Source organism: Hyposmocoma kahamanoa, unplaced genomic scaffold, assembly GCF_003589595.1.
Source record: "Hyposmocoma kahamanoa isolate Upper Pololo Valley unplaced genomic scaffold, ASM358959v1 63, whole genome shotgun sequence".
In the NCBI taxonomy this organism is placed as follows: Eukaryota; Metazoa; Arthropoda; class Insecta; order Lepidoptera; family Cosmopterigidae; genus Hyposmocoma; species Hyposmocoma kahamanoa.
Genome location: NW_020653851.1, coordinates 1983056 through 2001570, shown reverse-complemented (window position 1 = coordinate 2001570; position 18515 = coordinate 1983056). Strand labels below are relative to the sequence as shown.

General features: G+C 35.0%; 1 protein-coding gene across 2 annotated transcripts in view; it reads right to left on the bottom strand.

The window, feature by feature from the left end:
* Positions 1-6733: 6733 nt before the first annotated feature.
* The window catches only part of LOC113230222 (oxysterol-binding protein-related protein 1), a 76648-nt gene continuing 64866 nt past the window's right edge, over positions 6734-18515 (bottom strand). For both annotated transcript variants that reach the window (XM_026464046.1, XM_026464045.1), the window contains exons 6-10: positions 11646-11846; positions 11271-11463; positions 10727-10840; positions 10255-10469; positions 6734-7210 (exon numbers count right to left, since the gene is read on the bottom strand). In XM_026464046.1, the coding sequence (XP_026319831.1) occupies positions 7099-7210; positions 10255-10469; positions 10727-10840; positions 11271-11463; positions 11646-11846 (835 nt within the window). In that variant the 3' untranslated portion in view covers positions 6734-7098. The remainder of the gene's footprint in view (positions 7211-10254; positions 10470-10726; positions 10841-11270; positions 11464-11645; positions 11847-18515) is intronic.

The window sequence follows — 18515 nt, the reverse complement described above, 5'->3', positions numbered from 1 at the left end:
ACGGGACGATATAGCATCATATATTGTTTGTTTGGGTTTTTATGGATGAAATAAAATTAAACTATTTATTTCATTTGTTGAATGTTTTGTGTTTTCTTTTTTATGCTTATCCCGGTACTCAAACACGCATTTATCATAGTCTTTTTAAACGTCATTCGTCTTCGCATGCAACGTAACGCGGTTGACTTAGAGCGATGCCACACTGATTTCAACCCACCGAGGGCCACACGAATGAGCAATGCGGTGTCGCAAAGAAACACCCCTCTCTGTTTCAACGCACCATGTTCGAAGGATTCGTCCAAGGAAGTATAGCCATCTTACATATTTCTGCCGCCAAGCGGTAATGTGAGTTGCGTTCCGATTTTGAAGTGTAAGGATGCTGGTGAAATTATAGGCATAAGGGTCTTGTCAACTTATGTCTCGGTGTGACAGTGTCTCTCAGATCTTTGCGATTTAAACATCTGAGTGGCACTGCAAATGCTATGGACAGGCGTGTTGCTTACCACCAAACGCACGACTAGTTCTTCCCGTCACTTGGTAATACAAAATAATGTGACGTTTAGATCTAATTTATGTGTAGTACAACTCAGCGTCACCGCACGGTGAGACGTCGACGCGACGCGTCCTGTGGCATAGCTCTTAATATTTTTTACGCCGCTACAGCTGATGAATTGAACACGTTAAAATCGGCTTGGTGAAAATTTATTTTGTTTTAATAAAGTATCCGTTTCTCAGTTAATTATTTAGTATATTACAATATAAGAGTTCAGTACAATTAAAATGAATTTTGTTTTATAGTACATCATAGGCTTACTGACTATTTCTCCAGGTAGATGGCGCATCAATGTTGGTGTTGTTGAAGTCATAGGTGCTCCACAGTACATTACCCACTCAGTTTCAATTTAATGTGTGAAGAACATTGAAAATGAATACAAAAGTTTTTAGGCAATGTTTTAGTTATGTTTTTAACATTCTTACTGAACAGGACTCTGGTCGTGGTACTATATTGCCGCTGCTAGATTTCTCCCGTGCTTTCGACAGTATCAATATTTCTCTGCTTCTTGCAAATTTGACCTATTACGGCTTGAATGGTTCTGCAGTACAATGGTTTGAGAGTAACTTTTGTGCTCGATCGCAGGCTGTCAAATTGTCTGTAAGTGACGGCTCCAGTGTTGTCTCCGTTTTCTTCAAGTAAATCGTGGAGTGCCACGAGGTTCATAACTGGGACCACTACTGTTCGTCATTTACAGTGCTGATTTGCCTAGAGTTATAAAGCATTGTAGGTACCATTGTTATGCAAATGACGTTCAATTGTATATATTAGTGAATCCTAATAATGTATGCGAAGCGCAAACACGTATGAACAACGATCTTGAGAGAGTTGCTGAGTGGTCTGCTCGGAATTCATTTATTCTGAACCCGATGAAGTCCAAGTTTATTGTATTTGGTAGTAAAAAGCAAATCAGCAACATCGTAGACAGAGATCCACATATCGAGATCGCGGGTAGCGATGTGGCTCGAGTAACAGAGGCTAAAAATCTTGGCATTACACTTGATGGTCAATTACGTTTTGAAAGTCACGTACTAGATCAAGTAAGGAACTGCTTTTATCGTCTTAAAATTTTATACAAAATACGTAATTACGTATTTTGTATTCAAGTGAGCATGCTCGTATTACCATCTGCGAATCACTGATCCTTTCCAAACTTAATTAGGGAGATATAGTTTACAGTCCTCGTTTGTTGAGTAAAACCCAACACCTGATTCAACAAAATGCTTGTTGTCGATTTTGCTTCAAAATTCCATCTCGCAGCCATATCAGACAATATTTAAACAATGCAAACATGTTAAATATGGACTCGCGAAGACATCTACATCTCGCGTGTATGCTTGGCGTGATAAAGTTCCAAAAACCAAAGTACTTGTATGGAAAGGTAAAATCTCTACTTTTCACGACAAATTTTCTATTAGAACCGTGAAACCTCTGTTAGCGGGACAAATTCATCGCACTGTGGCCTTTACTGGAAGCTGCAAAGTGTTGGAATAATATTCCACCCCCGCTTAGACTCCTTAAAACTAAGTTTACGTTTGAAAAACATTTGAGGGAATTCATTTTTGAAAGGCAAAAACTGGGTATTCCTAATCGCTTTACGTAGCGGAGGCTTCTAGAATGAAGTCCCTTTACTTCATAGACATTTATTGCTTCATAGACATTTATGGCGTTCATCGCCATTAAGTACTGATTATTATTATTTTATTTTAATTATATCAATTATGAATTTGTATTACAATTTTTTCTGATTTAAAAAAAAATGTTTTTATAATCTATATAATACTCACGTGACACTAACACATATGCATACTACATTCACCTCACCATGTTTTTGCTTCTGATGCACCGCTACGCGCGACCATAGAAGGTGGCGGCTCAAAATCAGTGTCTTGCTGTTGGGCAAATTTTGCACTGAACCACGACCTATTTGGCTTGCTTTAGCACACACAAGCTGTTAATCATTAGATTAGTATTATGTTTTTTAACCGACTTCAAAAAAGGAGGAGGTTCTCAATTCGACTGTATGTTCTTTTTTCTTTTTTTTTTGTATGTATGTTACGCGATAACTCCGGTATTTGTGAACCGATTTTCATGATTCTTTTTTTGTTGGAAAGGGTACTTCCATAGTGGTCCCATTTGAAGCAAATCATCCACCTCGAAGGGTGGCTATTGCGCATGAAGATTCATTTTTATAAATAGCGCCTAACTTTTATTTAGGAGCAAGTACTTTAATGGTTGATTTTGCTATTTCTCCCATTCAAGGCGTTTTTCTCTCAATATACTTTGAGTAGTGTCGTAGTGAGAACCTATTTTTATTATCTCCAGTCTCAGTTGTATAGTGGCGAACTAGGGGATATTTCAATAAAACTTAGCAAATAGACGTAATTCCACGCACTTTTGAGGTCGGTTTTTTTAGTATTCTGTACTGAGATTATTTTTGTTTTTTTTTCTTTAATTTTGATTGCTGTGTGTCTTTTTAATCAATTTACTCTATTATATTGTTGTGTGTGATGTGATGCAGGACAATAAACGATTTATCTATCTATCTTTTAAACATCTGAACAATCAATACCTCGCCGGCGCCGATCACGATGCCCATCAGAGCAACCCATCAGAGTCGGCCGTTAAATAAAAGTAAAACAAAGTCATAGATTTTCAATCTATTTTATTACGAGTTAAGTAGGTATACACTTTTTGGATATAATAAAATGATGTGCTTAAATTTAGATCTTTTACATTTTCTAATACAAATTCCTAAACACCCATTTTTGGCTTAAGTTATTTTATATTTATTTGACAATTGTCTATAGTTATAGGGTAAGAGCCATATCAAAAAAGGATCTGAACCAACCGACCTGAAAAAAACCGACCAATCTAGGCGTTCTTTTCATTTTTTACAGCAAGTTTGAGTTAAAAATGTAATTTTTGTCAGAGCCTTAAAAATTTCCAAAAGTTGTAGAACAAATTTATTCGTATTTTAATCTCTCCAAAGAGAAATCAATATTTTAGCAACTAGTCAAGGAGCTTTTTCCCTTTCTAAAGAATAGGGTTTGAGCTCTTGCCGACCTTTTTTATATGGTACGTACCCTATAGTATAATTGTTTATATCCGATTATTGTAACTCCATGAAAATGTCCTTTAAATAATTGTATTTTTTTTCTACACTACAACACTATTTCTTTACCTAATAATCTTATGAAATGTATTTAATTTAATTACCGAATGTGCCCGAAGGCATATCATGTTTACAAAGATAACCAACTTGTTGGTTATTCTCATTTCGCCGTACACTGAACAACGGAAGATAAAAATTGGCAACATGTTGGTTCTTCTTATTACATACTACGCTGAATGGAAGATTAAATATATTTTTAATTTTCTGCACCACGTCAACTTTTTTGTCAGCAAGCCAAGTGAGATAAGTTGAAACAGTTTGGTGTATATGGAAGATAACATACATGTTAAAACTTATCATACAGTACCGTCATGTTGGAAGAATATGTAATTATAACATATAGAAATTATACAAAAAATATAGGTATAAATCTATACTAACACACGTAGATAAAATGTACACTATATAGACATTATTCTTTGGAGATATAATATTTCTGTATACTTTTTTATATATATTTGTAGTAAAATACATCTAACAACAAAGTACTTAGTACTCTCTAATTTACAAAGTAAATTCATATGGGTCTAACAGTGATGTTTTAAAAAATTAGAAACATGAAAAATATTAAATCATGAAAAATATATATCTTTTTAAAGCTATTCTCAATTAAGTGCTCTTACTATTTTATGCAAAAGCACTTAAATAATACGATGATTTTATTTAACAAACTCCATAATTAAATGTAACGGTATACTACATATATGTATATTATTCATGTTTATTAATATCAAATTTACATGTTTGATTTCATCAACTTATTGTTTATTTTAGTTGCCGTCTATATTTTTTCTTTATGTTCAACATGATACAACATGTTGGGTAACTCGTCGTGCGAATAATCAACATATTATTATTATTATTTATGTTTTTAGCTATTTCATTTTAATTATTATAATAATAATAATAACGCACACACTCAACATATTACATAAATTCAATTACTTGTTAGTAAATTACGAGTATAAGTACAACCTTGCTTCACTTAATAACTTCGTCATAATGTCATGAATAATATTTCTTCAGATCTCTCTATTTGCTGTTTTTGTCTTGTTGTTGTTGATTTGTGTTTATTTCAAGTGATTCCAAGACAAAAGAGAGAAAGTTCCATAATTTGGTTTTATTATCTATGCTGGGCGTTTCAGTTATATATAAATATTATCATCCAATGTTACCCAACAATAAAAAGTACAAGTGTAGAAGTGATATTTAAGTTATCAGTAAGTACTGAGGTTTCCACACGCTAAAGTACCTATTTACAATTTATTTATATAATGACGCCAATTCCGCACATTCTATTAAACTTAAATTTATTTGACAGGTCTAAGGGTCGTATTCTAGTACTCTACTCAATGCTCAAGTCAGGATTTGAGTATGATTCAAAGCACTAGAAATCATACTCAAGTCCTTGCCATTAGGGTCGTATTTCCAGTGCTTGAAATCATACTCAAGTCTGCTCAAATCTGCTGAGTAGAGTTCTGGAATACGACCCTAAATATTTAAAATTCTATAAGTTTCAGAAGGTAATTCCGCTTGTTTAAATAAATTTAAGTTTCAAAATGTGAACAAAAGTATCGCCAAAAATATTTTTCTAAAGTTTTATTTAATAATTGACTTCACCTTAGTGTTGCATAGGAAAAACCGTGAAATTCTCATTCAAAGAAATACGCGTGTAATGACAATGTAAATAGTTGCTTTTTTATTTGTTTTTCAAAGAAGAAAAACATGCACGCACACAGGAACGCACCCGCGCATACACACACACAAACACACACACACACACACACACACACACACACACACACACACACACACAACTGCTTTTGTGTTTATTTGCCTTTCTTTTACTAAGTAAAGTGACATTAAATAGGTATACAGTAACATGATTCTTTAGTTATATATTTTTTAAATAAATTTTTATCTTTTCACGACAAAAATATCTTTTACATAGGCAAAACTTACCTAGTTTTCATTAACGTTTTTCAACTTCTGGTCCGCTACATTTTACGTTCCTTTTTTAACTTTTGTATTTAATACCTAATTTAGGTATATCAACGATACACAAGACCACTACATACATCGTCTTTCGTTTTACATTATAACCACAGACATATATTTAGATTATAACTTAATATAGAGAGCTTGTACTGTGTCCACTTTTAATTTTAAAAGTAGACTAAAGTTTAATTTAACATAAATTAAGGAGCTTAAGAAAAATAATATGATCTATATGGCACAATAGCACTTTCTAATAATTGTAATTTTTTTCATTGAAAAAAAAACCGACTTCAAAGTTAGCTTATCGCGATGCTTTATGCGATGTTCCTGGGATCCCCTCATCAGATTCTGACTTCTTGGTGACAATGGGACTGTTGCGGACTACATTGTACATTTTATACATTGACTTACAATTATATGGACGTCGGGTCCGCGCTAAAAAGTGTCCGAACTTATAGGGCGTTCAAATCGTATACAGAGCGTCATTCGCGCTTTAGTCTTCGTTTGTTCGACTGACAGCGAAGCAAGCAAAATTAGACAGTACTGCGATGACATTACAATTTAAATCTAACGTTTTAGCTTTTTCACATTCCTTTACATCTCACTACGTTTAAATAGGTTGACTTGGGACATTTTTTTCGTGGTTTTTGTATTAGACCCGTCGTCCATTTATTTGTAAGTCAATGATTTTATACATTTTTTCTGATTGTTATGGTGACGGTGATTTATTGATCACATGCAACAATGTCTTGTGAAAAGTCGATTTTTATTTGCGGAAAATAATTAGTGATTTGTGATAGCCGAAGCGAACTCGGAACAGCGTCGTCAGCATCAGGGACCACTTCGAGAGTATATTATTATGCTTTGAAACAAAAAAAAGAATTTTCAAAATCGGTCCACAATTTCAGGATTTTCCTCGATTTCCATGGGGATAATCAAATTCTGACTTGGTGACAATGGGACTACCATGAGAGTGCACCCTTTCAAACAATAAAATAATTTTCAAAATCGGTCCACAATCCACGGAAAACATACATGTAGCAGAACGTATAACCTCCTTTTTTTTAAGTCGGATAAAAATGGTAATAGCAGTAAAGATCCAATGACTATTAAAATGGACGAAAAGAACAACTTTATAATTACTTTGGGACATTTTCAAATCTCTAGACTAGGTACTCAAATAATCTCTCTTTCAAGCTTTGATTCTTCTACACACGATCTACGATCCAAAAATACTTTTGAAAATAGACAATATCCATTTGTCATCTACCAATATAAGTAATCTTCCTTTGCTACTTCAAGTACCTTCCCAAAAATGCAATCTTGAGTCTTGATGAGTATCATGACTTTCGCTCAAATGTTACAGAACTTATTAAAGATATATATCTACGTCCTTCAAATGCTGGTAATTACGATCCCAGTATCCTCCATTATACAGCCAATCTTCCTGCTTGGTGTACGGATTGGTACCTTGACTGAACCACCTGGAAGAAAATACATCGTTTCACATTAAATTAACACTTAGAGCAGGGGTTCCCAAACTTATTTTGTCTACTGCCGCACTTTGAGAATAAATTATTTTTTAGCGCCCCCATTTTTTCACCTACTTATAAACCACTATAACTTCAAATTAAATTAATTATTGTGAGCTATATTAGCGGAGATTAAACATTCATTCTAAACGAGACTTTCATTAACCTGCAAGAGTTAACTTGAGACCCGAGCGCAGTAGGTAGTACACAACGGCGCTCAGGTCTCAAGTTAACTCTTACGGGCTACACCTGCCAATGAGAATGATTATTGAAACGCAACTTTATAGTATTCAGACAGAGAATCTTTTATTCGAAATAAAACAAACATAATCGATTCTAATATAAAAACTAATGTGAAGGATGAATCTGATGCTTAAGAACAGCCGCAAGACACCACGTTTGGTAACATGCAAACGATTTCTCTTTTTAGTAAGCAGCTTTGCCACAGCACCAAAACCACGTTCACACAAATATGACGATGGAAATACTATCAAGAATTGTTGAACGATTGACCACAATCCAGAGTACAATTGCGGGATCGGTTTTATAGCCAAAGTTCTTGGTAGCCATTTTTGAACTTGATTTTTATTTCCTCGTTCGTTGTCAATTCTATAAGTTCTTCTTTCAGCTGAGGTGATATTGCTGTGTTCACATTTGAAAACGGATCCATCACCCAGTCTGGTATTTTCAAGTTAAAAATGTCCTGGTATCGTTCGGTGAAGTCAATGTGGAGGTTTTCCAAATATTGGCAGTAGGCAAACAAGTCGTCGTTACTGCAGGATACTGATAAATTCGGAAAATTGTGAAACTAACGTCTGCCCATATTCTTTTTGTGTAGTTTGGCTGCGAAAGCAGCAATGACATTTTTTGTTTTAATTAAATTTATTTCATCGCCTTGCTGTTGGAGTTTCATGTCGTTGAACAATTTATACAGGTCTGTCATGTAAGCTATATCATTCTTTGATGTAATAAGCTTGTTGCGCAATTCTGTATCTTTAGTTTCCAAGAACTCTATCACAGAGTCAAACAGGTTGTAAAAGGGAGTCAAACAATTGCCTCTTGATAGCCAACGAACTTCAGTATGAAACAACAAACGGTTGAAATGTTCGTCATTAGTAACACAAAGCTGATGAAATAATCTATCATTCAAAGAGCTGTTACGGGTTTTTTTGACTGCTTTGATGACATATTGCAGTGATTGAAATAGTCGTTCACTTAAATTTCTAGCAACCAAGTGTTGTCTATGGATAACGCAATGTACAGAAAGGACATCTGGAATTTTATTTTTTAAGTACGCTGTGAAGCCTTTATGGCACCCTGTCATAGCCGGAGCGCACTCCGTAGCATCTGATCTGTTTCTCATCACAAAACTTTTCCAATGTATTGAATATGGTTTCGTCTTTTGTATCGGTCTTTAAATTTCCAGCAAACAATAGTTCTTCACATATTTTCTCATCTTTAATAAACCTCACGTAAGACAGCAACAATGCTTTATTAGTTGGTAAAGTGGACTTATCGAGCTGAATTGAGAATTGACTAGTCCTCAGGTGATTGCACAATGATTCCTCAATGTTTTCAGCCATTTCATCAAGTCTTTGCACAGAATTATTACTCAAAGGATTTTTTCGGATAATATCTGCGGCCGGTTTATGAAACACAGTAGTCATTACTTCCCTTATTGCTAGAAAAATTAACTCTTCTCCGATGTTGTGTGGTTTGCCTTTTTGAGCATTTAACATAACGTCATCTTGCTTAGCAGTCGCCGAAAAGAGTTTTGCTACACTTGGCTGAGTATTATGCTTCTCTTCTAGGTCTTGAAAATATGCTACATTCTTCTCTTTCTTATCTGGATGATTTTATTCAAATGATCTTGCAGTCTTGAAGGCTTCATTGCTTCAATTGAAAATGTTTTTAGACATAGAAGGCACAAAGGCGACGATGGGTTTGTGGGATTTTCAATGAATCCGAATTCCGCACAGTATTGCCATCTCTTCTTTTTTACTTCCGACATTGTTTTGGTTTGAGAAATACGTAAGTAAGTGTTGAACTTAAGTACTGCTTATCTATTACGCGCGAAACCGCAAATGAAAATAAAATAAATATTATGTTGTTTTCATAGGATTGCATAAGCAGCACGCACCTATAGGAATAAGACAAACATGCATAAACTCGTTTATCTCATTCGACGCTCAATCGGACTCAACAAGTAAGAACAAGTATTCTATGAACCAGCCGATCGATGCAGGAATGCACAAATCGGGTTATTTAATAAAAACTTGTTAAAACATGATTGCCCGCAGTCTACCTACGAAAATTACCTATCTAGGAATACTAATAACTATTAAAATGCGAAACTGTGTCTGTTGCCTTTTTAATTGTTTGTTTGTGTCTACTTTCATTTCGGAACAACGGAGCGACCGATTGACATGATTTTTATCTCTTAATTAATATTAATTGATGTTCACAAGTTGTAGTCGAGAGTCGAGAGCTCAGTCGGTGTCTAAGATTCTTCCTAGATGAAATTGCAACTCTCCCCCTAAGCCTCTACACAACGCCCCCATTTTTTTCTGGGTCCTTTTAGGCCTGCAGCGCCCACAAGGGGGCGTTATCGCCCACTTTGGGAAAAGCTGATTTAGAGTAGGTAACCACGTTCCTGTAACGCCTTCTGGCGAGACGGAATGACGATCTGCGAATGGCAGCTGGCAGCAGATGAATGCGACAAGCTGAGCACCGAGCGAAATGGCGCACATTGGGAGAGGCCTATGTCCAGCAGTGGATTGCGATAGTATAATGATGATGATGACACTCTTGGATATTTTTATGACATCGCGATTCTGAGCATCTTGCATTCAATGACCAATCTGCAAACACTGCGTATTTCTTCCCTGTGACTTAACTGCTATAAGAACAATGTTAAAGACTTTTGTTCATATCACACTGTTTTCGGTATCTCTGGTTTTTTGCAGACCAATAATAAAATCTTAAAATATTCATACCTAGGTTGCCAAGCCTCAGACGATTTCTTCAGCAACTTCCGAGCGGACCTTTGTTTCTCCTCCAACCTGGTTTTTTCAGCGGCTGCACCATCTATGTCACCTTGCTCCAAGAGCCTGATATCTGGTCTAAGTCTGCTATCAGTTGGACATAGTTGGCCCTTCATATCGCGTTCAAGCTCGTTTAAGGACATCGCAAATTCCGTGAATTGGTAATACTGAAACGAAATGATGTGGTTCAAATAATATTACAAATACAGTCTCCATTGGATTAGATAAAGGGGACGAAGGTCTACTACCTTCTGAACTATCTATATGCTTCTCATTCTTAATGCTTATTTCATTCATTTCTTCTTAAGCAGGATTAACAGATCGGTAAGTGTTGCGTTGAGGCAAAGACTACCAACAAAAAAAAAAAAAAAAAACAAAAAAGTCTACCAATGCCAATAGCATAAATATAGTTAACAGTACATACCTGTGCACTATTGACAGGCCTAGGCCTAGCCTCCCACAATACCACTGATTCTGGTATATCTATGTTATATGAATCATCGGGCTTCGGTACGTCATCCGAGTCTCCTTCGTCAGTCTGCAAAAAAATATAGGCATTTTACTATCTGTTTTCTCTTAGATTTCGGGCTCTCGTATAGTGAGTATTGTCTGGCTGGTAGTGTGGCTATTATACTAAATTTCACGACCTCGTAATGAGAGTGTGTCTCCGCCTTGCAGTTTGGCAGGCTTTGAATTTGAACTCAAGTATTATTTTTATATAACAAACAATTTATTTATTATTATTATTAGATGAAAAAACCACTTCCAAAAACTTTAACTCTTGATCCGCAAAACTACTGATTGAACTGAACATTTGTGTACGTACGTTTTCATGGGGAAAACTGGTTCAGTTTCATGAATAGAGTACTGATTCTATTGCTCTATTCAAATATGACTTCTATTTCAAAGCACTAGCTTTACAAATCCAGAAATAACACTTCGAAATCACCCAAAAAACTGTTACTCACATCTTGTATGGACATGGACCGCAAAGCACCAACTTTGAAGCTGTTTAACTTAGCGAGAACTTTCTTTGGCGTGTGGGATGGTGTCTGTGAGCTGGACTCTCCATTCTCCTTGGCCCATTGTTCGTAGGCGGCAGAACTGCAGCATTTGATCGATTCCGTCCATTTACCGTAAAGGAAACGAAGGCGTTTTTTGCTGAAGAGAAAGAAAATTGGAATGGTAACGTACTCAGTATACAAAATAATAATCTTGTAATATCGGTTTTACATAATGTATAATTTGCCTATAACACTAAAGGACGCACATTTATCAGTTTTATTCTGTGCCATTTTCCCCAAAACCTAATGAAACATTTAACATACACAATGGCAACGTACTTCTGATCAACAACAAATCCATCAACCCTGTGCAGATCACGGTTGTTAAACCCTGCAGGTTTGAAGACCAGGTTGGCCTTGAGCCCAGCGCCGCCGTGGCATGTCACTTCCATGGGGCCAGATTGTTCGATCCACAGTTTGCCCACGATCACGTTGTGCACGCAGCAGTTCACGTTGCTCCAGGTGTATGCTTCGCCCCACCTTAACAAATAAAAAAATCACCGTATCACCATTTTTGAAAAGTATTCTTTGCTTTTACAAACTCAAAACTATATTCTTAATGATATTCCTATTAACATGAAATTCCTAAAATATTTTTAAATTCCTTTATTATTGTGAAATTATTCCATTATAATTATTAATAACAAAAATTCCTTCGATCGGACAGGCCTCGACCTCGATGTTTTCTTCGACATCTGTTACCTATGTCAATATATGGCAACCGCTCTACCTACTGATCGAGTCAGCCTAGATTGGCAAAACAGATACAGATTCGAGCCCTGTCACATCGAAGGAATTTGTCTTTGTGTTCGGTGTTTGTTGTTAATTATTATGATCTTGCTTGATTACTTTAATTTTACTGTGTAAGTAACTGGGTTTGCTTTAAAAGTTCATTTATTTGTGGAAACACACGTTATTTGAAAGTTCACATGTACAAAATAAATAGAGTTTCACTGTGTCCGGCCAAATATTAGGCATACAAACGTATTGAAAGTGTTATTCATTATACATTTATTCGCATGCATTTTAACAGACTTAACCAGGTACAACATGTTATTTTTTTCTAATATCACATGAGCGAGCACACATGGATTTAATAAGTCGGTCAGCAATGTAGGCGCAATGATAGTTATATTAAAAATATTTTAATTGAAATTGGTTAAAATATTTTTAATATAATTAAATGTCAAAATAATAAAACTAGTAACGTCTAAAAAGAAATATAAATATAAACATCCGACAATGAAGTTAGGGATTTGTCATTTAAAAATTCGGACACTGTATAGTAAATTTTATTAGTCAATAAGTTGTTTGATTTTTTTTTTAATAATATAAGTCTTTTTTCAGACTTCAATACTTTCGGTAAATTATTGTAAATTTTTGGCGACATTATAAAGACACTTTTGTGCATGAAAGTAGTTTTACAAGCTTTCGAATGAAGTTGGTCATAACGTCTTGGCTTTAGAGTTTGCGTGAACAAGTGTGGGTGCATTCGGACGTATATGGCAGTTTCGTATATGTAAAGTGAAGGTACAGTCAGTATTCGAAGATCCTTAAAATATGTTTTACGACTATCTGTAATCTTCAAACGACACATTGCTCTGACACATCTTTTTTGTGCCTTGAAAACTGAATTCACATTGGTTGCATTTCCCCAGAATATTATACCATATCTTAATATTGAAGCAACATACCCATGATATGCTTGAAGGACCGAGCTTCTATTTACAGTTTTGCAAAGAATGTATAGTGCATATGCACAAGTGTTGGGTTTATTGCTAACATTTTCTAATTGTGCTTTTCAGCTTATTTTATCATCAACGTGTATATCTAGGAATTTTGTTATATCTGTTTGTCCTATGTGTGTCCCTTTATATTCTATGTTTATTTGACTAGCTGCTTTTCTCAACTTAAAATTAATGTGCTTGGTTTTTTGAAGATTGATTTTCAAATTATTTTCTAGAAGCCATTGTATTAATGAATTTAAGCTGTTATTTATTTCATTTTCTTTAATATATGTGACCGTACAATCGTCCGCATAAAGCGTCATGGGATGATGGGATGCCTTAGTGTTAGAGGTAATGAAACCTCATTTGAGAATACCTGCGTGTATGTGGAGTCGGGTAAAAAAAAGGAAATACTTTGACTCCTATCATTTTCAAAATGTGGAACCAATATAAAATGTATAAGATTTTTGAATAAAATATTTAATAATTACTTCTCGGGCGTGAGTGTTTTCTTTCAGGTTATGGGCTATAAGAAGGCACTAATAAATAAATAAATAACGTAACTAAGCGGTTGAAATTTTGAAATACGAGAAGGTAAGAAGAAGAAGAAGAAGAAAATTCAAAATGGAGTCCTGCAATGTGAAACTTAGAACTAATGGCTCTAATTTTGTGGTCTGGAAATTTCAAATCGAAATATTGTTAAAAGCTAAGCAACTATATTCTAATATTGAAAAAGAAAATGACAATCCGGATGAAAAGTTTCTCGACAAAGATGCAAAAGCACAAGAAATCATTATAAATAGATTAGAGGAGGGAACTATGAACTTGGTCCTATCATGCAAAACGGCATACCAAATGTTTACAAAATTGAAATCTGTTTTTGAGCCTAAAACGAATATAGATACTCATTTACTACAGCAGAAATTTTTCTCTATCAAATATGAAGAAGAAGGTATATGTATGTTTGTCGCAAAGCTCGAGGAAATACGTAACAAACTTGCAGAAAACAAAGAAAATATATCTGAGACTATGATGATAACAAAAATAATAACGTCACTACCTGCGGTCTACAATCATTTTGTCACTGCATGGGAATCAGTACCCCGAGAATATCAAACATTGAATGAACTCACGTCTAGACTGCTGCTTGAAGAGCACAGATTAAAAGAAAACGTGCCAATGCAAGCGTTAGCAATGCGATCTCATCCTTTGCAATCACGTAAATATAGAGTTTCCGTTACTTGCCAAAAATGCAACCGATCCGGTCATGAAACAAGGTATTGCAAAGCGGGCATAAAATGCCATTATTGTGGAAAGTTTGGCCACTTTGCGAATGAATGTAGATTCAACTTACACAAGTTTGCAAATAGAGGAGGCAACCGAGGTCGTGACAAAGAACACGGATGCACATATAACTGTCAAGCAGCTAACGCATTTGTTGGAACAACGGATAACAACCTAGTTGAGTGGTTTATGGACTCTGGAGCATCAGAACATATGTGTAAAGACAAGGACATGTTCATTGAATTAACTACAGAAAAGAATAAAACTGTTAAAATAGGCGACGGATCAATGCTGTCGATAAAAGGTATTGGGTGTATTAGGTTAGAAGCTTACAATGGTAACCAGTGGATAGAAACCACTATATCAAATGTTTTGTATGTGCCGGATTTAAAGGTAAACTTATTCTCAGTAAGTAGAGCTGTAGATAAAGGGTACAGTACAATTATTGATAGTAAATTGTGTAAAATAATAGATTCTGAAGGGTCTGTTAAGGCTATTGCTGAGCGAAATGGAAATCTGTTTAAAATGATTTTTCGTTTGTATAACCAACCTCCTTCAAGTAATGTTGTTCTTGATTTGATTGACTGGCATGACAGACTAGCACATCAAAATTTGACACAAATCAAAAATGTACTGTCAGAGCACGGTGTAATTTACAAAAATATTTCAATTGCTGTTTGTGAAAGTTGCTGTGCTGGTAAACAACATAGAGATATCTTTATACGTAGTGAAAATCGTGCAAATTCTCCGTGTGAGTTAGTACATGCCGACCTCTGCGGTCCTATGGAAGTTCCATCTATTGGTGGTTCTAAATATTTTCTTCTGTTCAAAGATGATTACAGTAATTTCAGAAAAGTATATTTCATCAAAAACAAGTACGAAGTTAAAAACTGCATTGACAATTTTATTGCTCTAGTAGAAAAACAGACTGGATACAAATTAAAAATATTAAGGACGGATAACGGAACAGAATTTGTCAACAATGAGGTATGTAAAATGTTGAATAAATATGGAATCGTACATCAAAACTCTATAAGGTACACGCCTCAACAAAACGGTAGGGCTGAACGGGAAATGCGCACTATTGTAGAAGCTGCCAGAACAATGTTGAAAGCAAAGTCAATGACCAAGAGATTTTGGGCAGAAGCTGTGAATACAGCCATTTATGTACTAAATAGAACTGGCCCAAGTCCCGTAAAGAAAAAAACACCGTTTGAACTTTGGACAAACAAATCAGTTGATTTTAATACTTTTCAAGTTTTTGGCAATCGTGTTTCTTTTCACATTCCGAAGGAAATTCGTAAGAAGTGGGACGATAAGAACGCGATTGGAATATTTGTGGGATATGAAGAAAATGTAAAAGGATATCGTGTTTATGTTCCTGAAAAAGACGATGTTATTTTGACCAGGGATATAATTTTGCTGTCAAATACAGATATCGAAGAAACAAAGACGGAACGGCCGAGTTCACGCGTAATTGACTCTACTGATAGTAATAATTGTGAAATTGAGGAAAATGAAAAAGAAGTAGAGGTTGAAAGGATGGAAACAAGAATAAATAATAGTCAACTCGAAACAGTTACCAACGAAGAATCTGTAGAAACAATTGATATCGAGCAAAGTCAACAAAGCGAACAAAGGAGATTGAGAGATCGTAGTAAGATTCGACCACCACAAAGATATGAAGACTCAGAAATGTATAGTGTACTTCATTTTGCCGAAGTATTTGAACCTAAGTCTTATGAAGAAGCAATTAACGGCAATGAAGCTGATAAGTGGATTGATGCAATGGAGAAGGAAATATCATCCCTTGCGGAGAATAACACGTGGACTGTTGTTCCCAAGCCGGCTGATTGCAAGCCAGTTGATACCAAATGGCTTTTTAAAATAAAGAAAGGCGAAGACGGAAATAAGTTTTTTAAGGCGCGTTTAGTAGCTCGTGGTTTCAAACAAAAAGAATTTGTATCGGCATCCGAAGTTTACTCGCCGGTCGCACAGCTCACAACTTTCAGAATGTTTGTTGCAATAAGTGTGAAATTGGGAATTAAACAGCATCAAATGGACGTCTGTACGGCTTTCCTTAATGGTAAGATAAATGAACTTGTGTATGTGAGTTTGCCTGTGAATTTTAATATAGAAAGTGATAAAGTATGTAAATTAAATCGAGCTCTGTACGGTCTTAAAAAGTCGCCTAAGTATTGGTATGACACATTAGATGACACTTTAAGAAAATATGGTTTTACAGCCAGTAAAAATGATTATTGTTTTTATTATAAAGTGAGTAACAGTATTAAAACTTATTTCCTGGTGTACGTCGATGATTTCCTAATTATGTCGACAGACAATAATGAATTGCTCAATATAAAGAACTATTTACAGAAATGTTTTAAAGTTAAAGATCTAGGTATTGCTAAGTGCTATCTTGGCATAAATGTGTTACAGAACGGTGACCATACAGTTTTAAGCCAAACAGAATATATCGCAGGATTATTACGGAAATTTAACATGCATGAGTGTAAGCCGGTGTCCACACCGATGGACCAAAGTGTAAAACACAGTTTACTGAAATTACATATGTCTGAAAACGAAGCCATCGAAATTAAATGTAGAAAAGCTATCGGTGCAATTATGTATTGTATGTTAGCCACGAGACCAGATTTAGCTAATAGTATGTCAATACTGAGTCGTTACCAATCTTGCGCTTCTGAAGAATTATGGACAGCTATTAAAAGAGTTTTACGTTATTTAAAAGGAACTATGGAGTTAGGGTTAATATTTCATAAAAAATATTCTGATTCTTTTATTGAAGGTTATGTAGATTCAGATTGGGCAGGTGACCTGCTAGACCGTAAGTCTACAACTGGTTACGTATTTAAAGTTTTTGGGTGTACTGTAAGCTGGCTTTCTAAAAAGCAACAGTGTGTAGCTTTATCGTCTACTGAGGCTGAGTACATGGCACTCAGTCAAGCTTGTACTCAAGCTGCGTGGTTATGTAAAATGTTAGAAGATACATTCTTGTATGATAAAATGCCTAGCACAATTTTGTACGAGGATAATCAGGGTGCAATTAAAATAGCTGAGAGTTTAGATTCAAAGCGTCTTAAGCACATAGATATTAGGCACAATTATATCCGAGAACAAGTACATAAAGGAGCTGTCGTTTTGAGGTACATTGATAGCAAGGAACAGTTAGCCGATATCTTTACAAAACCTCTTGACAGAATGCTTTTTGAAAAATTTAGAATAATGCTAGGGCTGTGTTGAGTTCAGTTTTGTTTATAAGTAAGAGGTCCCCCCCCTTACATTTATTAATTAAGTTTTCATTAAGAGGGGGTGTTAGAGGTAATGAAACCTCATTTGAGAATACCTGCGTGTATGTGGAGTCGGGTAAAAAAAAGGAAATACTTTGACTCCTATCATTTTCAAAATGTGGAACCAATATAAAATGTATAAGATTTTTGAATAAAATATTTAATAATTACTTCTCGGGCGTGAGTGTTTTCTTTCACTTAGGCATGTCGTTAATATATATTAAGAAGAGGTATGGTCCCAAAATGCTACCCTGTGGTACTCCATATATTTTTACTTTAGAATCTGACTTATATTCCATTTCTTTTCTTGTCACAATGTTGATTTTATTAATTTTGGTCACTTGAGTTCTACCTATTAAATATGACTGTATCATGTTATGCATATGGCCCCTTATACCATATGAATATAGTTTGTCAAGTAAAATGTCATGGTACACATAGTCAAAAGCTTTTGTCATCTAAATATATAGCAAGACCTGGTAATCCACTATCCATTTGTTATGTATTTTCTCTAAGAATTCGTATATAGCTAAATTAATAGAGCTGTTTTTTCTAAAACCTCTTTGTTCTTTACAAAAAATTTCATTGTTCTCAAAATAATTATACACATTATCATAAATAGTTTTCTCGAATACTTTAGAAAAAACTGGCAATAGAGCTACAGGTCTATATGATTCAATAAGATGTTTATTGCCTTTTTTTATACATAGGTTTTATAACAGTTATTTTTAATTTTTCTGGAAATGATCTCTCTTTAATGCGCATATTATTTATATCACTGAGGACAGGAGAAATTATATCTGCCACATATTTTAGTACTTTTGTGC